The sequence below is a fragment of the Myxocyprinus asiaticus genome, chromosome 38, assembly GCF_019703515.2.
Source record: "Myxocyprinus asiaticus isolate MX2 ecotype Aquarium Trade chromosome 38, UBuf_Myxa_2, whole genome shotgun sequence".
NCBI lineage: Eukaryota > Metazoa > Chordata > Actinopteri > Cypriniformes > Catostomidae > Myxocyprinus > Myxocyprinus asiaticus.
This window is the reverse complement of record NC_059381.1, coordinates 1530300-1552285: the sequence shown is the minus strand read 5'-3', so window position 1 is coordinate 1552285 and position 21986 is coordinate 1530300. Positions and strand designations below refer to the sequence as shown.

Here is a 21986-nt window from a genome sequence, read left to right as displayed (position 1 = left end):
TACCATAAAACATGTCCAGAATCCTGAAACATGGTATTACCATGGTACATGTCCAAATTAAAAAAAAATGGGTATTACCATAGTACATGTCCAGAGTCCCAAAATATGGTATTACCATGGTGCATGTCCGGAATATCCTGGTATTACCATAGTACATGTCCAACATCCAGAAACATGGTATTACCATGGTGCATGTCCAAATAAAAAAAAATGGGTATTACCATAGTACATGTCCAGAGTCCCAAAATATGGTATTACCATGGTGCATGTCCAGAACATCCTAGTATTACCATAGTACATGCTCAAAGTCCAAAATATTGTTTTAACATGGTACTTGTCCAAAATACCCTGGAATTACCATAGTACATGTCCAAAGTCCCAAAATACGTAAATAATAAAAGAAAGTAAATAGGGTCAGTTTCATGTTGATTTCAAATGAATGAACTTAAAGATAAATAATTCAACTCAACAATACCCCAAACTGGTGTACTACCCGCCTACATACTCAAAACATTGTAATGAATGAATGTTCGAGTAACTGGATGTATGAATTTGCCTTGTAACATGCTATTTTCTGGGTGAAAGCCACTGTATTTGGTAACACAAATGCACTGCATTCTGTTCTTTCGTAATGTGGACATTTGTCTACCAATAGATGACTGCTTGTATCATTTCCCTTAGAAATAAAACCATTGCAAAACTCAACACAGGCAAAATGAAAGATTTCTCAACAGCAGTACAGCCACGAGTCTCTTAGATACAGTCTGAACTATTTATGTCAGGTGTGTGTGTTTAAATAGTGATATGTTCCTCAGGGCACAGAAAGTAAAGAAACAGCATGTATCTCAGAACACAACACGGGCCTTTCTAACGGACCGGTCACCACAGAAACGCATTCACCCACAGGAAGGAGTGTCAGCATGGAAGACGAGGACAGACACTGGACGGCCAATAAGAAGGTGGCGATGTTTACAGGGTCTAGTCTCACGCGGTCTGGAAGTGTCAAAGATCTCATCCACAAGTTCTCCTCAAGTGATGGACCACACATGCCCAACAGGTCTTTGCCTCCTTTGTGCACAAGTGCGTCGTTGAGGGTCAAAAGTCAAGAGTTGGAAAGAACAGGGGGACAGGATTCTGGCAGCGCTGGGAAATTGAGACGTGAAAAGCGAGATGGCGTGAAGAACCAGAACCGTGGTTCCTCTAGTGAAGTGTCAGAGGCCAAAATGCAAAATCTGCCTCGCTCCAAAAGCGCAGAGCCAAAACGTCAAAGCACAGAAAAAAAACATGAAGAAAACACTGCCAACACAGCAAAGGCAACAAACACGGCAAGCAACAAATACAGCAAAGACAACAAGCACTCAAAAGACAGATACCATTGCACCAAAGACAAGCAAGATGCTTCGGTTTCTGGTGCGGTAAGTGCCTCCGGTACCAGAACCAACTGATCGCCATCGCAAGCCACACTGCTTTTTTGCAAATCTCAAAATAACAGCCACACATCTGACTTGTGACACATGATGCATTAAGATTTGCATGCATGCACCTGCCTGCAGGCAGCCAATGATAGTCGACTGATTTTGAGCACAGCTGCATGTTGGATCAATCAACGTTGATATTAACCAGTTGCAAAGTCTTGTCTTGATGTTTGATTTACAGTTGTACGCTACAAGCGTTTTGTCCATGCATGAGTGTTCTTGATTTGTGTGCTTGTCCATGTGTGTTGCACATCCGAATATTTGTTAGCTACTACACAATTCAGATTTGTTCTAGTCAGTGTGCGAATTATACAGAGGGATTTACTTTTTAAAGGAATTTCTAAAGGGATTTTTCAAGATGGAATCTGTTTAGGTTCATCCCGCACAACGCAAACCATCTTTTGTTGCCCCTAGCACAGTTAGTGAAACGTTAAAATATTTTTAAACAAAACACTGAAGTTCTGAAGAACTTGCTGCCCGAGCCTAGTCCCAACAATAATTGCTCGATTAGTGGCCTTTTAAAAAAAAATTGTGTTACTATCATTACCTCCCCAGCCAAACGCAACTTCTGGTCGCTAGTGTCTGTTTAATGAATGGTGAAAATATGTGTTCTGACAAACTTGTCATATGACTTTTGTTGTTTCGGAAATATATTTATGAAACGTATGTAAACGTATTTATTTATACGTTATACTGGCAAACACGACTTATGGTCGCTAGCGCCTGTTTAGTGTCAGGTGAAAATACGCACTCTGATAAACTTGTCATTGGAGTTTTGTAGTTTCAGAAACATTGAAAATCTTGAAACTTATTTATACTCGGGTGAACGTGACCTCTGGTCGCTAGCATCTGTTTGGCATCCGGTGAAAATACGCACTCTGATAAACTTGTCATTGGAGTTTTGTAGTTTCACAAATATTAAAAAAACTCTTGAAACTTATTTATACTCGTGCAAACGTGACTTCTGGTTGCTAGCGTCAAACTACCACCAGATTCTAGTCCCAACAAAGATTGCTCGATTAGCGGCCTTTAAAAAAAAAAAACCCAGCCAAACATGCCTTCTGGTCGCTAACGCCTGTATAGCGTCAGGTGAAAATACGCACTCTGATAAACTTGTCATTGTACTTTTTTGTTTTCGGTAACATTGTTTGAAAATCTTAAAACAGGTTATGTTAAAGTTCATTTGGAGAGGTTAAAGCCTAATTAAGATGGCTCCAACAACCCCTCCAAACCCCCCAACATGCTAGTTACATTTTTGTTACTTTGGTCCTTCTAGAAAGGTCCAAACCCCTCTTCAATTCGCACCCTGGTTCTAGTCTTTTTTGTGTGTTTGATTTGCATTGCTGGTGTTGATTTTTGATGTCCAGGTCAACAGTCGCCAACACTGTCACTAACGCTATTCTTTTTATTCCCAGCATTCCAACTACAACGACGATAAGCAGCACGTCAGTACTCCATCTGAGGATGAACCCACTACCCCTCGAATCCGACCGAACCCCAAGTACCAGCTCTTCCTGGGGTCCAACGGTACCAGCGGCTCTAACGGTTCAGTGGGAGAGAGCGGTCCAACCAGCGGCGGAACCAACGGAAACCTTCTGAGACTCAATTCAACCATGCGCGGATCAATGGAGTCACTGTCGTCACGTGACTGGGACAGCATGTCCGACAGAGTGAGTGTCTTTATGAGTGCAGTGTTGGGAAATGTTACTTTTAAAAGTTGCATTATTACGTTACTCTTAGAATGACTAATTTTGTTACATTTGATATTTGCCTTAAATCAATTGAACATTATTTTTTCACTGAGAAATATTCCACTAACATATTGTGCCATTTAATGCAACAACTATACCCCAGTTTTTCTTCATTTGCAGTGTAGATTGCTTTGTTGACCGTAATGAGAACAGTCTTGTTATATCTGCTAGGCTTTACCTACATTATGAATGGCATACATTTCTGAATCAGGTCTTATTATATCAATACTGAAACACTAAACTCCTAACAGGGACTAAACTGTAATGCAGTGTAACCATCTCTCTTTGTAGTGTGACCATCTTTCTTTCTCATTCTTTCAGACGGGTGGATTTGAAAGCCCTCCCAGAGTATTTAACAGTCCATATGCAACACTGTCACTGGACTATAATCCCTTAAACAGAATGTCTGATTTTAAGGTAACTGTCTGCTGCATGATGTTAAGGTGACCTCGCTTTTAGAGTTGATGCAGTTTTGCACATTGTTCATGTATGAATGTGTCTCCATCTAGTGGACGCAACATGTACTGCATCCTCTGCACATGTTTTCATTTATACTGTTTTTAAAATGTATGCCGTTTTTATGACCATATTGAGAGATTTTATGTTATATTTGCTAAATATGTGTTAATGGTGATTAAAAATGGTGAACTGATAAAAATAAAAGATACCTATTGAATCTAGTTTCACAATAACATATTCATCCTAAATCATTTTTATGTTTGTGTTATATGGGTGTGCATGTTTTGTGTATGTATGCATGCATGCACAAGTGAATATATACTTTATTTTCTTTGTTTGTTTTGCTTTTCATAATTTAATAATCTAATTTAATTTTTGATTTGAGGGAAAGTACTTTGCATAAGCCCAATGGATATTCTTTTTACTTTTCAAGCACTCATGTTTTTCTCAAAAATTGCTTTACTTTTTTATTCTTGTTTTTTTTTTTGTGTGCAAATAAATAAAGTAAGAAATGTCATAATTTATTTTTATTTGTCAACAACACTCTTACAGTTATTAGCAATATTCTAAATGCTTTTTGTCTGTATTTCAGACACAGGAAATGATGTCACCTGCCATCTCAGAGATGAACCTGTTTGGTTTGAACAGAAGTGTGAGTCCCGTTCACAGTCCAGTCATGGCTCATCGCTCACGCATTGCCAGCTACGAAAGTCTCACTCGCAGACGAGAGGTGAAGAGATGATGTCTGTTCTGTCTGTTTTGTGCAGCTGTTTTCAGATCCCATGCATTGCACGTTTAGAGTTCGTTAACACATTTTTATTCAAATCTCAAATGTTTTTTTACCCCTGTAGCCTCCTCCAGGTCAATTAATCCTGCAGCGAAACAACCAGCCAAACAAGCGTGATTTCATCCAGGAACTGACCAGACAACTGGAGGACTGTCAGAGGGTTAGTATCACTGCTAAACATTCATTAAATTGCATAATGTTGATTACCACAGAAAATAATTCTGACTCATCGTTCAATTTTTATACTCTTTAAAGCGAATTTGTTTTATTAAAGTAATGCACTTACAATAGAAATCTATGGGGCGAGTGTAGCAGAGCGTTTTATAGCAGAAATGAGAGGCTCATATTGAACTTGGATTGAGCATGTATTATTCTGTAAAAATGTGTGTTGTTTGAGCTGTAAAGAGTCTAAAAGTTATTTTGAGGTCAAACTACTTCTTAAGGTGGATGAACTTCTGTTTATGCATACATATACATAATATATAAACAATGTATTTTTATATGTGTGTACCAGAAAACATATCTGCTGACATAGCCAAGCATAAAACGTTATTAGTTGATGCTATTAATAAAAAAAAAATAAAAAAAAATAGAATATATCAGACGATATATCTGCTTTGTCAACACATTTGTTGACTATTATGCTGCCTTCAGGTGCTATCAGAATTATCCTACTTCCCACTTCTGAAGTTGTAATTATGAGCACGTCACGTTTAAGTGCTTTGTTGTCAGAAACATGGAGGACGCTAGGTTCATTCATGCATATTTCTTGGGGAACTCTTATTTTGACACTGTACTACATGCTAGCCAAGTGGCTGACGATGATGGAATTTTGCAAAATGAATTTGCAAAGTTATCAAAAATCAATCTACACTCCATACCCCATAATGACAAAGCAAAAACCATATTTTTTATAACTTTGCAAATTTATTAAAAAGAACTAGGGGGCCTGAGTAGCTCAGTGAGTACTGACGCTGACTACCACCCCTGGAGTCACGAGTTCGAATCCAGGGTGTGCTGAGTGACCCCAGCCAGGTCTCCTAAGCAACCAAATTGGCCCGGTTGCTAGGGAGGGTAGAGTCACATGGGGTAACCTCCTCGTGGTCGCGATTAGTGGTTCTCGCTCTCAATGGGGCGCGTGGTAAGTTGTGCGTGGATTGCGGAGAGTAGCATGAGCCTCCACATGCTGTGAGTCTCCACGGTGTCATGCACAACGAGTCACGTGATAAGATGCGCGGATTGACGGTCTCAGAAGTGGAGGTAACTGAGACTTGTCCTCCGCCACCCAGATTGAGACGAGTAACCGCACCACTACGAGGACCTACTAAGTAGTGGGAATTGGGCATTCCAAATTGGGAGAAAAGGGGATAAAAAAAACAAAAAAAACTGAAATATCACATTGACATAAGTATTCAGACCCTTTGCTATGACACTTGAAATTTAGCTCAGGTGCATCCCATTTCTCTGGACCATCTTTGAGATGTTTCTACATTTTGATTGGCAAATACAATTGATTGGACATGATTTGGAAAGGCACACACCTGTCTATATAAGGTCACATAGCTGCAAATGCATATCAGAGCAAAAACCAAACCATGAGGTCAAAGGAACTGCCTGCAGAGCTCAGAGATGGGATTGTGTTGAGGCACAGATCTGGGGAAGGCTACAAAAAAATGTCGGCTGCATTGAAGGTTCTCAAGAGCACAGTGACTTCCATAATTATTAAATAGAAGAGGTTTGGAACAACCAGGACTCTTCCTAGAGCTGGATAGTTTATGAATGCACTGTAGATGACTGAACGGCAAGTGATAATATGGAAGCTACATTTAGAAAAATTAATAAAACCATCATTCACTATTGAAACTGTACTCTCCTCCTATCTGTTGAATGTTTACATCTCCTCCCAGTTATCTCCAAATTTTCCCAGTTTTAATTACGACTTGAGGTGGCATTCACGTGCAACTTCCGAGCAAGAAACTTGTGTTTACGTTAATTCTGATAGCACGTGAAGGATGTGTTTATGGCGTTACTTCTACATTAATTTTCGCTTTTCTTAAATGAGAAAATTAGAAGTTGCTAGAGTTTAACTTGTCCTGAACCCTGAACATTTCTCTAAAGAATAAATGACTGATTTCTGCCATGCGTTTTCCAGAGGAATCAGTTTCTGGAGGCAGAGAGTATCGAGATGGAAAAAGAGAGAAATCAGATCCGCTTTGAGATGAGGGGTCTGCTGGTGAATAATGAAGATCTGCTGCGCACAAACACACAGATGCAGGGAGAGATGAGCCGACTGAGAGACAAGATCGTTGAGTTAGAGAGCAACAACAACGTCCTGATAGAACGCTTCAAACAGATGGAGGTTAGACATCATCGTAATATACATCATCATAATATACATCTGATCAGCTGTGATCAGATGACTGACTTTGATCAATACTGACACACAAACACTTGTGTTTTTGTAGAAAGAGCTGAAGGAGGCTCGAGAGGTGATGGTAGAAGCCAACACGCAAGAATACGCCTTCAACTTCCTGCAACAGTCACTCAAGAACAAAATACAAGACACAGAGGTCAGTGTGTGTGTTTGTTAGTGGGTGTTTGTGTGTTTGTGAGTGAGTAAGTGTGTGTGTGTTTGTTAGTAAGTGTGTGAGTGTGTGAGTAAGTGTGTGGGTGTTTGTTAGTGGGTGTTTGTGTGTTTGTTAGTGTGTGTGTGAGAGTGTGGGTGTTTGTTAGTGGGTGTGTGTGAGTGTGTGTGTGTGTGTATGTGTGTGTTTGTTAGTGGGTGTTTGTGTGTTTGTGAGTGTGTGAGTGAGTGTGTGTGAGTGAGTGTGTGTGTGTGAGTGAGTGTGTGTGAGTGAGTGAGTGTGTGTGAGTGAGTGAGTGTGTGTGAGTGAGTGTGTGTGTGTGAGTGTGTGTGAGAGAGTGTGTCTGAGAGTGAGTAAGTGTGTGGGTGTTTGTTAGTGGGTGTTTTTGTATTTGTTAGTGAGTGAGTGTGTGAGTGAGTGTTTGTGTGAGCAAGCATGCGTGCGAGTGTGTGTGTGTTTGTGTGAGTGAGTGTGTGTGTGTTTGTGTGTGTGTTAGCGTGAGTGTGTGTGTTAGCGTGAGTGAGTTAGTGTGAGCGTGTGTGTTAGCGTGAGTGTGTGAGTTTGTGTGAGCGAGTGAGTGTGTGTGTGAGCGAGTGAGAGTGAGCGAGCTTGTGTGTGCGAGTGTGTGTGTGTGTTTGTGTTCGCGCGTGTGTGCGAGCGTGTTTGTGTGAGTGAGTTTGTGAGCGAGCGTGCGAGTGTGTGTGTGTGTTTGTGTGAGTGAGTGTGTTTGTGTGTGTGTGTTAGCGTGAGTGTGTGTTAGCATGAGTGTGCGAGTGAGTGTGTGTGTGTGTGTTTGTGTGAGCGAGCGAGCGAGTGAGTGTGTGAGCGAGCTTGTGTGTGCGAGTGTGTGTGTGTGTGTTTGTGTGTGCGAGCGTGTGTGCGAGCGAGCGTGTTTGTGTGAGTGAGTGTGTGAGCGAGTGTGTTTGTGTGAGTGAGTGTATGAGCAAGTGTGTTTGTGTGTGCGAGTGTGTGTGTGTGTGTTTGTGTGTGCGAGCGTGTGTGCGAGCGAGCGTGTTTGAGTGAGTGTGTGAGCGAGTGTGTTTGTGTGAGCAAGTGTTTGTGTGAGCGAGTGTGTGTGTGTTTGTGTGAGCGAGTGTGTGTGTGTGTGTTTGTGTGAGCGAGTGTGTGTGTGTGTTTGTGTGAGCGTGTGTGTGTTTGTGTGAGCGTGTGTGTTTGTGTGACTGTGTGTGTGTGTGAGTGAGTGAGCGAGTTTGTGTGTGTGTGTGTGTGTGTGTCACTGATATCTCAAGTGTATTTAAGAGTAATCTTTGAAAGAGAACATTTTTAAAATATGCATCCTCATCTAATGAAATCTGCCCTTATTTATATAAAATACTGTATATGATCAAATGCGTGATGTTTTATGTTTGTTTTATTAGTTTTCTTCTTGTACTCCTTACTACGGCTGGGCGATATGGCTTCAAAAATTATATCTCGATATTTTTTGTCCATGTTTAATAAATTATTCAAAAATACATTACAAAAGCAATTCACACAAAACAATTACTTGAACACACCTCTTCTATGATGAACAAGTTTTCAAAGTCATTTTGATATTTTTTTCTGGGGCTTAAAGTAAAAAATGTCATGTGGTGTTACCGTCTGGATCGAAATCTCATTAAAAGCTGAAATTCTTGAAAAAAGAAATGTTGGCATGAGTTGTGCTAAATAATTTGTATAATTTTTATTATTTCTATATTTTTTTTTTTTTTTTTTTTAAATAAGCATTTAAAATGATTAATATTAGATACATTTTGTCCACCAAATCAAAGTAACAATTGTGTGACAAAAGTTTTAAAAACAAATCATTAATTTTCAAATCATTAAATATCAATATTTTAATATAGAAATATACATTTTAATAAAAAGTCACATTTTGTTCAAGTCATTTGATGTAACCATGAGAAAACTGGATAGTCTTAAAAATTCATGATATTTGTCAAAAATATTTTTCACTTTAAAACTGTTTGAAAACTCTTTTGAAATGAATAATTAAGTTGCTCATGTATTCTCTCGAGTGTTAACTCTCATGTATTCAAGGTGCAAGGAAACTATTTTAATACCTTTTTACTTTTAGTTGTTCTCAGCCCTGTTCCTAGAGGCCCCCCATTACTGCACATTTTGTATATTCCCTTTTCTGACACCCAGTTTAAGTCTCGGGGTCTCCACTAACGAGCAGATGAGTTGAATCATGTGTGTTTGATTAGGGAGATGTGTAGAGTTGAGGGGCCTCCAGGAACAGGGTTGAGAACCACTTAGTCATTTTAAGTCATTAAATCATTTAGTTTTTTTCTAGAAAATGCTATACACGTTTTTAAACTAGATTTAAAAAAAAGATATTTCTGATTTGTATCAGCTCGTACAACCTTATTTGTCAATTGCCCATATATCTCGAAAATTATGTATTTGTTCTTAAATGGCATTAAAAATGTTTTTTAAATCGGAGGAACCATCATTTCAACCAAACAGCCATCGAAGCATGTTTAATGCATGAAATAAAAATTCAAATATAAAAAAAGGCATGTTATCCACTACATTAATACAAGAACACTATTTAATCATTTGCAATTTATTAATAAATTTAGATGCACCATTTCATCAATACAGTAGTAAAAAGCAACACATGCATGAATATATAAAAATAATAATAATAAATTGTGAATGAATAGCATGTGCAAAAACTACAAGTTCACTCACTTTTTGGAGCCCAGTTGAATTGTATTATAAAATAATATAATACAGAATTATTATACTGAGGTTTGTATTTGTTTTGTACAATTGTACAATTGTGGTGAATTCATGATCATACAATTAATGATGTGCTCTTTAGAAAATGTTGTTTAAATAAAAAGCATATTCATGATATTGCTTAATTTTATATATCGCCAGCAAAATCATCGCAATAATAGTGTGAGTATTCCATATATCGCCCCGCCCTACTCCCTACAAATTCTTCGGCACTACATTGCACATTTTGTTATTAAAAAAATAATTAAATCCTATGACAATTACCAGCAATATTATTTAATACACTAAATGTAAAATTAGGGGTGTGTAAGTATCACGAGTAATCATGAAAGATGTTAATCTATGCTTCGTTTACATGGTGAAGGTGGTATAAAATCATACAAATCAAATGTTTACCAATTTTGTTGGCTGTTTGGATGTTTTCTGAAAGTGTGGTAATTATTGGTCATTCTACAGGACGCTCTGGAGAAACAGACGCAGCACGCTCAGACTCTATCTGAGAAACTGTGGCTCACCGAACGCAGTCTAGAAGAACTGGAGGTGGAGAAAGAAACAAAAGCCAAGAAAGCTCTAGAACTCAGTAACAGTGTGTTCAGACTGGAGACGGAGGTACACACACTGAGATTCATCACACACATGCTTTAAAACAACAGCCATGATATTATTGGTTTAGATTATTGTTTCCCGCCCACACAGTCTTGATTACATCAGCAGAAAAGTCTTTACGGTCTTTACGGAAGTGGAGAAAGTTACTATATGTGTGTATATACACTATATTGCCAAAAGTATTCGCTCACCCATCCAAATAATTGAATTCAGGTGTTCCAATCACTTCCATGGCCACAGGTGTATAAAATGAAGCACCTAGGCATGCAGACTGCTTCTACAAACATTTGTGAAAGAATGGGCCGCTCTCAGGAGCTCAGTGAATTCCAGCGTGGTACTGTGATAGGATGCCACCTGTGCAACAAGTCCAGTCGTGAAATTTCCTCGCTACTAAATATTCCACAGTCAACTGTCAGTGGTATTATAACAAAGTGGAAGCGATTGGGAATGACAGCAACTCAGCCACGAAGTGGTAGGCCACGTAAAATGACAGAGCGGGGTCAGCGGATGCTGAGGCGCATAGTGCGCAGAGGTCGCCAACTTTCTGCAGAGTCAATCGCTACAGACCTCCAAAGTTCATGTGGCCTTCAGATTAGCTCAAGAACAGTGCGTAGAGAGCTTCATGGAATGGGTTTCCATGGCCGAGCAGCTGCATCCAGGCCATACATCACCAAGTGCAATGCAAAGCGTCGGATGCAGTGGTGTAAAGCACGCCACCACTGGACTCTAGAGCAGTGGAGATGCGTTCTCTGGAGTGACGAATCACGCTTCTCCATCTGGCAATCTGATGGACGAGTCTGGGTTTGGCAGTTGCCAGGAGAACGGTACTTGTCTGACTGCATTGTGCCGACTGTGAAGTTTGGTGGAGGGGGATTATGGTGTGGGGTTGTTTTTCAGGAGCTGGGCTTGGCCCCTTAGTTCCAGTGAAAGGAACTCTGAATGCTTCAGCATACCAAGAGATTTTGGACAATTCCATGCTCCCAACTTTGTGGGAACAGTTTGGGGATGGCCCCTTCCTGTTCCAACATGACTGCGCACCAGTGCACAAAGCAAGGTCCATAAAGACATGGATGAGCGAGTTTGGTGTGGAAGAACTTGACTGGCCTGCACAGAGTCCTGACCTCAACCCGACAGAGCACCTTTGGGATGAATTAGAGCGAAGACTGCGAGCCAGGCCTTCTCGTCCAACATCAGTGTCTGACCTCACAAATGCGCTTCTGGAAGAATGGTCAAAAATTCCCATAAACACACTCCTAAACCTTGTGGAAAGCCTTCCCAGAAGAGTTGAAGCTGTTATAGCTGCAAAGGGTGGGCCGACGTCATATTAAACCCTATGGATTAAGAATGGGATGTCACTTAATTTCATATGCGTCTAAAGGCAGATGAGCGAATACTTTTGGCAATATAGTGTGTATATATATATATATATTGATTTTGCATGGTCTTGTTTGTGTGTCAGTTGTCAGACGCTCTTCAGGAATCCAATCATGCTCGAGCTGAACTGAGTCTGCAGCAGAAACTGCGAGCGGATGCGCAGCTGCGTGTGGAGGAACTGGAGGAGAGCGTTCTGGAGAAAGATCAAGAGCTCCTGCGTCTCACACAGATCGTCAGCAGACTGCAGGGAGAGGTGAACAATTCTATTAAACTCTACAGTACTCTAGATCAAGATAACAAACCCCAAGAGTTTCATGATGGAGGTGATGGGTGACACGATTGTAATAGAAATGTATGACAAAGCGTGAAAAATAATCAAAATGTAACACTTTGATCTTGTTTACGAAAAATGCATCTTTAATTTGATCATTTATCTTTATTGAAGAGCAATATTTTAGGTTCAATATAAGTTCAGCTCAGTCGACAGCATTTGTGGCGTAATGTTGATCACCACAGAAAATCATTTCGACTTTTCTAAATCTGAGTTACAGTGAGACACAATTAATGTGATTGCTTTTATAAAATTATAAGCTTCACATTTCTGTCTTTAAACCCTACAAAAATGGGCCCCGTTCACTTCTATTGTAAGTGCTGGAACATCGATTTCTGCTCTTTTTTTCTTAGAGAAAAGGAGGGATGATTATGTGCATCACTGGCTGAACAGTCTTAAAGAGACTTTAGCTCTTGTTCTACATATCAGTGTAAATATTTGGACAAATTATGCATGTAAACAATAAACATGTAATAAAACGTATGTATGCAATATAATATGCAATTTCAAGACATATTTAATGATGAAATACGTGGAATTTGTACATTTTTAAAAACCTTAATAATTAATACCAGCATTAGCTAAGAGACAATTGCTTACATATGGAAGCAAAATGGACTATAGAAATAAAAGATACTTTAAATGTAATTGATTATTGACAAAAAATGCTAGAATTTATGTTTTAGATTTTAGAGCCAGAACTAGCCATTGCTGGGTTTCCATCCAAGTTAACACTTTAAGCTCTAAAGGTGTTTTTAAAGATTTACTGTTTCAGTGACAAACCCAAAATTAAAGGCTTATAACTTGACAAAAAAGTGTCAAGTGTTTGGTATCATTGTAAAAAAAACCAACCAAAAAAAAAAACGTTTTTTTATGGTATAGATTATGATACATTCTGAGACTCTCAGCCTTAGAAACTGCTAAAAAATCAAAACTGAGCCAACAATTTACTTTTGTTTTGTTTTTTTCTTATTTTTCTTATTTGACATTATATCGCTGGGTGTAAATAAGGCAGCTCCAAAAAACTGCTTTTGTTTTGTTCCCAGTCATGTTAACAGTATCTGAGAAAAATGTGTGTTGATAAGACAAAGCGATCAAAAGTTATAACATTAAAAAAGTAATTTATCCTAGTGTCCAAAAGCTTCTCCAAACAAATAAAACATAATAATTGTACATAAGAACTAATTACACATGCAAACACAACAATGACTAAAGGTTTGCATAGCATGCAGACATGAATGAGTTTCATTCTGTGTCATTTGAGTCATCATTGAGTCTGTGTCATGTATTTGGCGCCATCTCCTGGTGCCCATATGTAACATTGTGCTTCGTGTGGATTATCTAATGATCTATACATCTGATTACCTTGTGTGTGGACTCATTTGAAAGATAATCACCACCTAATGATATGTGATATTTCATGTTCCGTTTATTGTTTTTGTGTAGTTATAAGTGAAAATGCAGCATATAAGCAACACCAACATAATTGTCAAAGATATATACTTAGATATTACTCACTATATATTGTTGTCTGTGAGTAAAACAAATAGGCTGGTTGTATTCTACTCTTTGAGAGCTTTCCAACAACATATGACACATGATTATTTGATCAGTTTGATGTTTTTATTGATTATAATAATATGAACAGTGCAATTTTTTTTTTTTTATAAATGATCAAAACTGAACACTTCTGATTTGTCTGTAAATTTCAAAGCACTTGTTCAGTTTTGGTCATAATGTCTACATGCATTGGAAAGTAGAGCTTCTAAGCTTTCAAACGACACCTATTTTGTGTCGGTCAAGACTGTAGTTATTAATATTTTGACAATTATGTTTTATTCTCGTGGGCCATCCAAGCTCATGACTTTTCCTCAACAATAATTGTGACGTTTCTCTGGTTATTGTGAAAAGCCGAACACAAAGCCTGTCATCCAAGTGATTGGCTAATGGCTACTACAGTATTTCTTCCCAGAACTTCCCAGACATAAGGCATCTGCCGCTGTATGCTAGCAAACATGAAGTTCAGAGCGTTTTGAGTAACTGCATTTCAGAGGCTTCAACATCCATTTTCATTTCTATTTTGCACCAATTTCCCCTAGAAGTGACGATTTTGTTCTGTTGAACAGGTGTGATTGAAACGCTGCTTTTTATTTTTGCGGCATTGCTGAAATTCGTAACTTGGATGGAGAAATAGCTACTTTCACAGTATTTACTTGAACATTTGTGACCTACTCCATCATATTGAGTCATTTTGACTTTAATGCCCTAAGTAAGAAAAGCATTTAAATGGTTAAATGATCATATCTTGAAAGTGTACGTTGGAGCAGAAATATAATAAGTATATCGACAGAAAGCTGAGACTTTCCTTCTTACTAAATGTGTTTTTGGGTCAAAGTAACTCAAGATGATGGAGGTTTGAGCACATTTCAACATTTTACACCATTATGACAGTGCTTTTATCTCTTCTCTGTGTTTGTGTGTAGGTGACGGTCAAGTTGAGCGATCGGGAACAGACTCTAGAAGAAGAGATTCAGTTGCGTGAACGTGTTCAGCTTCAGTGTAAACAAGCCGAGAGAACTGTGGAGGATTTACGCGTGGAAATGCAGACGCTGAGTCAGACAAGAGACGATCTCGCCAAACAACTCAAACTAGCACAGGTACTCACTCATATAGACATGCAGTAATACACAGATATTTGTATCAGCCATGTTGTTCTGACCGGATGTTTGTGTGTGTGTTTCAGGAGAAGATCATTGATCTAGAGAGTGATCTAGAGGATCTACAGGAGAATGAGCAGAGATGGGCGTCCAAACACAAGAGAGCTCTGGATCAGGTCAGTACAGCATCACAACACTCATCCATTCATCAGTGTTTCAGTTATTTAGACAGATTGAGGTTAGTCTCGCCTAAACATTCAGGCTTATTCTGTCTAAGAACCGCCCACTGAGACATGTAGACCAACATGTAAACCGACCAACTACAATTTGTTTTGTTTATACATGTCTGTAATTTACGGAGCCCCTTAGGGTGTGAATATTTTTTCTGAAATAGCTTTCCCTTGCAATAAGGTTTGCGTTCTCTCGCAATAGTTTTTGATCCCTCGCGATAAGTTTTGCATTTCCTTGTAATAAGTTTTGTGTTCCCTCGCAATAGTTTTTGATCCCTCGCGATAAGTTTTGCGTTCCCTCACGGTAAGGTTGCGATCCCTCACGATAAGTTTTGAGTTTCCTTACAATAAGTTTTGCGTTCCCTCACGGTAAGGTTGCGATCCCTCACGATAAGTTTTGAGTTTCCTTACAATAAGTTTTACGTTCTCTCACAATAGTTTTTGATCCCTCGCAATAAGTTTTGCATTTCCTTGTGATAAGTTTTGCGATCCCTCGCGAGAAGTTTTGCATTTCCTCGCCAGAAGTTTTGCGTTCCCTCGTGATAATTTTTGCGATCCCTCGCGATAAGTTTTGCATTTCCTTGCGATAAATTTTGCGTTCCCTCACAATAGATTTTGCGAGGGAATAAGTTTTGCGTTCCCTCACGATAAGGTTGCGATCCCTCGTGATAAGTTTTGTGTTCCCTCGTAATAGTTTTTGATCCCTCGTGATAAGTTTTGCATTCCCTCGCAATAATATTTGATCCCTCACGATAAGTTTTGCGTTCCCTCGCAATAGTTTTTGATCCCTCGCGATAAGTTTTGCCTTTCCTTCGCGATAAGGTTGCGAACCCTCGCGATAAGTTTTGAGTTTCCTAACAATAAGTTTTACGTTCTCTCGCAATAGTTTTTGATCCCTCGCAATAAGTTTTGCATTTCCTTGTGATAAATTTTGTTCCCTCGCAATAGTTTTTGCGAGGGAATAAGTTTTGCGTTCCCTCGCAGTAAGGTTGCGATCCCTCGCGATAAGTTTTGCGTTCCCTCGCAATAGTTTTTGATCCCTCACTATAAATTTTGCATTCCCTCGCGATAAGGTTGCGATCCCTTGCGATAAGTTTTGAGTTTCCTCGCCAGAAGTTTTGTGTTCCCTCGTGATAAGTTTTGCGTTCCCTCACGATAAATTTACCATGGTTTTACTACAGTAAACACATTTTAACCATGATATCCATAGTGAAATCATAGTGATGATATAGGAAAACAAAAACTATGGTAATAAAAATCATAATTTTGTGGGTATCATGGTTTTTCAATGCAAATACCATTGTTTAACTATGGTTTTACTATAGTAATATTGTGGTCACACTTTAAAATGAGGTTACATATGTTAACATTAGTAAACAATATTAGTTAACATGAACTAAAAATGAATAATACTTTTACAGCATTTAATAATCTTGGTTAATGTTAATTTCAACATGATTTTTAAAATCAAAAGTTGGATATGTTAACATTAGTTAATGCACTATGAAATGAAAAATGTTATTAACTAACATTAACAAAGATTAATAAATACTGTAAAAAATATTTTGGTCATTGTAGGTTCATGATACGTAATGCATTTACTAATGTTAACAAATGTAACCTTATAATAAAGTGCTACCAATATTGTAGACTGTAGTAAACATAGTTTTTGGTGGAAATATTTTTTCTATAGTAATATTGTAGTAACCATGATTGTTTTAGGCTAACCGTTTTTTTATTTTATTTTTTTATGGAAACCATGGTTTTAATACAGTATAGTGTATCCTTATAGTAACCATGGTTAATATTGTGGTTGCCATAGCTACAAAATTATGATTTTTATTACCATAGTTTTTGTTTTCCTGTATTAGTAGGCCTGCTATGGTTTTACTACAAATATCAAGGTTAAAAAAAATGTTTTTAGTAAAACCATGATCAATTTATTGCGAGGAAATGCAAAATGTATTGCGAGGGAACGTAAAACTATTTCAGAAAGGTCCTCTTCGCCGTGTCCTCTAAGGGGCTCCATAGTAATTGGACTTAACGCTGAAAACAAAGCAGAATATACAGGTGTCCTAGACAGATCGAGCGATCGGAGCTTGTGATTTTCTGAAAGCTCTTGCTCTTTTGTGTGCATTATCCGTTCGACAGTCAGTAAATGGTCTTAATGCTGAATGAAATGAGATTAAAGAAAAATAACATGAGTAAATGTGTTTGTTTACAGTCTGAACAGCTGCAGCTGAAACTCATTCAGGAGAAAGATCTGAACGACCAGCTCGAGTGTGAGAAAGCCATTCTAGAGAGACAGGTGTGTGTTCATTTAATTATTAAACATATTTAATTATTTAATTTAATTTTGATTAAAACATACTTACGATGAAATATATGAACTAAACAACACTACAAGAAATTACCGGTGCACTAACAGTGTTTTTAACCTCTTGAACGCTGCGGACCTGATATGTAGTAAAAAAAGGAGCGTGTAATAAGTTTAGGATTACAAAATAAAAGTCCCCGGATCAACAAGTCTGGCATGTGTGGTACCATTTGAAAGCTTAGAATCTTAACTTTCCACAGAACTCCATCACTTTTGCATTTATGTTACATAAAATAACAAGATAAGACCTGAAATCCTCTGTGTCGTAAATGAGCGCCACCTTTTGGTAATGATGTAAAAATGTAAATGTGAATATGAAAATGTTTCATATAGCATGTCATATATCAAATGAAAGCTCTCATTCTCAGGAATGTGACTATGTAGTTTATTTTGTTTTCATAACACCACAGTTTGCATGTTTATCAAAAGAATCATAAAGTGAAATATGACCTCTGTAAGACATCAAAGTCAAATGTCTCTTATCACTGCTTCTGTAAGCCCCTAATAGCCCCAAATAATATATAAACTCTTACCTTAGGTTGTTTTCTTTAAAATGAGTACTCGTTTAATTGTCTGTGAGCTTGTTAGGATAAATAATCCAATGATATGTCTTAGAAGTTCAGAACAAAATATGAAGTCCATTAGTAAAAGCATGATCAACAAATCATCGGCAAAATATATACTCAATTACTGATGATGAGATGTTGTACTCTATAGCAACGCTTTCCAACGACACCTAGATTGGGCTTCTAGTCCATTGAGAAGTCGATATATTCGACAAAGCTATGAGAAAGTTCAGTGCGCTCAAAATATACACTTGATGTCTATGGACGAGCGCATGAGTGCTCAGCTGCGTTAGAGCGCCACCTACATTTCAGATCTGTATATTGTGTTGGAAAGTGATAGAGGATCAATTCTTTTTCCTAGTACTTGCTGACATCTAGTGGAATAAAATAAGACTTTTTGCAGGGAGACAGAGCAAACAGAATTACATGCTCGCAAACTTATGAAAAAAATAAAATTAAGTTCATCATAAGGTTAACAAAATATTATTGGAATCTTTTCTGTAAATTGAGAGCAATTTTATGCAATTAGTCCACTGTATGTGTGTAAGGTGTGCTTTTAAATTTGGGTGTTAAAAATTGCGGGCAGCAGCTAAAATATGCATCAGAGTTAAAGAGGTTAAAAGAAGACAAATCTTGTTAATTTGAACCTGAACACCACTAAACTAAAGCAGTAAGGTAAATCACCTTACTCCTACCAAATGTATTGTTTCTATAGTCTTTTAATGAAATTAATGCGCTATATCCACAACATAGATATAATATTATAACTTCTGCACAGTCAACATTTGAGTCAAGTTAATTTGATTAATGAATCGGACATGACAAATATTGACTACATTTTACATTTTCGTTAATCCTCCTATAGTTTTCAAAAATGGCACCTTTCTTTGGTATTCAGGGTCATTTTTGACCATAAGGTTGAGATGTGTAACCTTTGATGATGAGGATGATAATAATACCATTTTTTGTTCCCTGAAGTAAGGACAATAAAATGATGCAGTGCTTTTAGATTTTATGCTATTTACATGTACATTTCTAAATTTTACCATTAATTGATATATACAAATAAGCAATTGTTTTAAAAAAAATAAATTAAAAGTTCATAACTTAGGGGGCCTGGGTAGCTCAGTGATAAAAGACGCTGGCAACCACCCCTGGAGTTTGCTAGTTTGAATCCAGGGCGTGCTGAGTGACTCCAGCCAGGTCTCCTAAGCAACCAAATTGGCCTGGTTGCTAGGGAGGGTAGAGTCACATGGGGTAACCTCCTCGTGGTCGCTATAATGTGGTTCGTTCTCAGTAAGCCACATGATAAGATGCACGGGTTGACGATATCAGATGCGGAGGCAGCTGGGATTTGTCCTCCGCCACCCGGACTGAGGCGAATCACTACGTGACCACGAGGACCTAAAAGCACATTGGGAATTGGGCATTCCAAATTGGGAGAAAAAAGAAAAGAAAAAAAAAGTTCATAACCTTCACTTCTATAAGTTGAAACATAAAGAAAATATGAGAATGTGACATGAATTGGAGGCAGATTGCTGCCATCTGGTGAACAAAATATAAATAACATGAGTTGAACATCATGTCATGCCAGTAACAGCCAGTAGATGCTGTAGACACATACTGTGTAGTCTGATCGCTTGTTATAACATTATTTTATATTTAATCACAAGATATGCATTTGGATATATATATATATTTAGACATTATCAAACTATTATTTGTCAAAGTTTAGCATTTTAAAATTGATTTGAAGTGTCAGTGTTTGCTGTTAATGTCATTATGTTTGCAATCAAACCTGACCATGGTGTTACAAAGAGAAGACACAGAATAAGCATTTTTCTACCAATCATTTATTTCAAACATAAAAATGTAATAACTCAAAGTAAATGCATAATAATGTCAAGAAAATGAACATCAAGAAACAGAAATGAACTGCAAAATTCTGAAAAGTCAATAAAACAGAAGAATTAGATTAAACATTTGGAAATTTCTATAGTACTTTCTATAGTAAAAATTTATTTTGCAAACGTGTGTGTGAGAGTGTGTGTGTGTGTTCTGCATTGTGAGTATTATTGTCTCAACCCTTCATTTCTGAGTGTGTATGTTTAACATTGTGGCTGATTTATTGGTTTTATTTGACAAATGTTAAAAAAAAAAAAGCTCTGTGTTATAGTCTCACCAGTTCATTTTTGTGTGTGTGTGTGTGAATGGATGTGTATATTTTGCACTGAGTATGTTTTAGAGTCTCATCCTGTAATTTCTGTCTGGTTTTCTTCTGCATTGTGGCTGATTTATTGGTTTTATTTGACAAATGCTCTGTGTTATAGTCTCACCAGTTCATTCTTGTGAGTGAGTGTGTGAGTGAGTGTGTGAGTGAGTGTGTGAGTGAGTGTGTGAGTGAGTGTGTGAGTGAGTGTGAGTGTGTGAGTGTGAGTGTGTGAGTGTGTGAGTGTGTGAGTGTGTGAGTGTGTGAGTGTGTGAGTGTGAGTGTGTGTGTGAGTGTGTGTGTGAGTGTGAGTGTGTGAGTGTGTGTGTGAGTGTGTGAGTGTGTGAGTGTGTGAGTGTGAGTGAGTGTGTGAGTGAGTGTGTGTGAGTGTGTGTGTGTGTGTGAGTGAGTTTTGCACTGAGGATGTTTTAGAGTCTCATCCTGTAATTTCTGTCTGGTTTTCTTCTGCATAGTAGCTGATTTATTGATTGTATTTGATAGATAAAAAAAAATTACTCTGGTTATTCAGTATAGGAAAAAACATAAAACAAATGTGTCACATTTTTTTTATAACTCTTAGACTTATCAAATCAAGTCCTATATTTTTTATATGTTCAGATGCAGGGTTCCCCCGGATCCTTTCAAAGTCTTAAAATGTCTTAAATTCAGTTTTATGAAATATAAGGTCATAAAAAGTCTTTAATATCTTAAATGATACAACAAAAGTCTTAATTATCATTTAAAGAGGTCTTAAATTTGGGAGCAGAAAGACCGGAATTGTGATATGAATTAATGTGATTAACAAACTTCAAAAGAATACGATTTCATTAAATAAATGCGTGCGCTACGTCCTTCAGAGTGAACAAGCGGCACTGTTGTATTTTCTCGAAGCACGTGGGGGCGACAAGCTACTGTTGATGATGATGATATAGTGTTGATGGAATATGGCAATGTTTACTTTTAATTGTTTATTTGTTATGCATTGTAGATTATTGTAGGAGTGCACATTTTAATTCCCTTATCTGTTTGAATGAGCAGCTGGAAGCAGTGAAACGCAAACATTTCAAAATAAGAGTCCCCCGTGTATTGCCTTTCTTTCAACACTTTATCATATCAGCAATTTCAATATTGGTCGACCTCTAATTTGTATTTATTTATATAATGGTGATAAGAAATGTTAAGGCCATGTTGAATGTGTGCCCCTGCCTGTTTAAGATTTTGAGATTGTTTGGGTTTGTTTTGGTATGGGGATATGCTATTAATTTTATTTATTCAAGTCTTGAAAAAGGTCTTAAAAAGTCTTAAATTAGATTTTAAAAACTCTGCAGCAACCCTGAGATGGCAAATGGAGAAAGTCTTGTACTGCTCCGAAAAAATGTATTTCGGTCAAAAATGACCGAATACCAAAGGAGGGGTAAAATACTAAAATAACGACTAAAACAAAAATGAAACATACAGTATAAAAATAAACACTGAGCTGATTATCTCTTGTGAATGAGTAAATGATGTTTTTGTTGTGTTCAGCTGCGTGATCTACGCTCTGAGATGGAGGAACTGCAGAATAACAGAGTTGAAGTGGATTCCATTACAAGAGCTGAGAGCAAAGCTAAACAACTGGAGATTACACTCCGAACAGAAGAGAGGTGAGACACACACACAATGCATTACTTACTGTACACACTTGATCAAGAATGAGAATTATCTGAAGTTGAGGTAAGGTTAAAATGTCCTTTTAGCAAAATGAAACTTTGGCATATGAAACACTTTAACAATGCACATTAGACATCAACTTATCACCTAGAAATTTGTTTACATTTATGTTTTTTTTCTA

The 21986-nt window shown here is 37.7% G+C and overlaps 1 protein-coding gene across 4 annotated transcripts in view; it reads left to right on the top strand.

Moving 5' to 3' along the window:
* Positions 1-21986, top strand: part of LOC127429236 (cingulin-like protein 1) — a 64941-nt gene that overhangs the window by 36495 nt on the left and 6460 nt on the right. For 3 of the 4 annotated variants that reach the window (XM_051678131.1, XM_051678133.1, XM_051678132.1), the window contains 13 exons: positions 816-1415; positions 2891-3145; positions 3548-3643; positions 4278-4415; positions 4537-4632; positions 6625-6831; positions 6938-7042; positions 10262-10414; positions 11871-12038; positions 14600-14773; positions 14860-14949; positions 17228-17311; positions 21680-21798. In XM_051678131.1, the coding sequence (XP_051534091.1) occupies positions 816-1415; positions 2891-3145; positions 3548-3643; positions 4278-4415; positions 4537-4632; positions 6625-6831; positions 6938-7042; positions 10262-10414; positions 11871-12038; positions 14600-14773; positions 14860-14949; positions 17228-17311; positions 21680-21798 (2285 nt within the window). The remainder of the gene's footprint in view (positions 1-815; positions 1416-2890; positions 3146-3547; positions 3644-4277; positions 4416-4536; positions 4633-6624; positions 6832-6937; positions 7043-10261; positions 10415-11870; positions 12039-14599; positions 14774-14859; positions 14950-17227; positions 17312-21679; positions 21799-21986) is intronic. The other variant, XM_051678134.1, reaches the window with a different exon arrangement.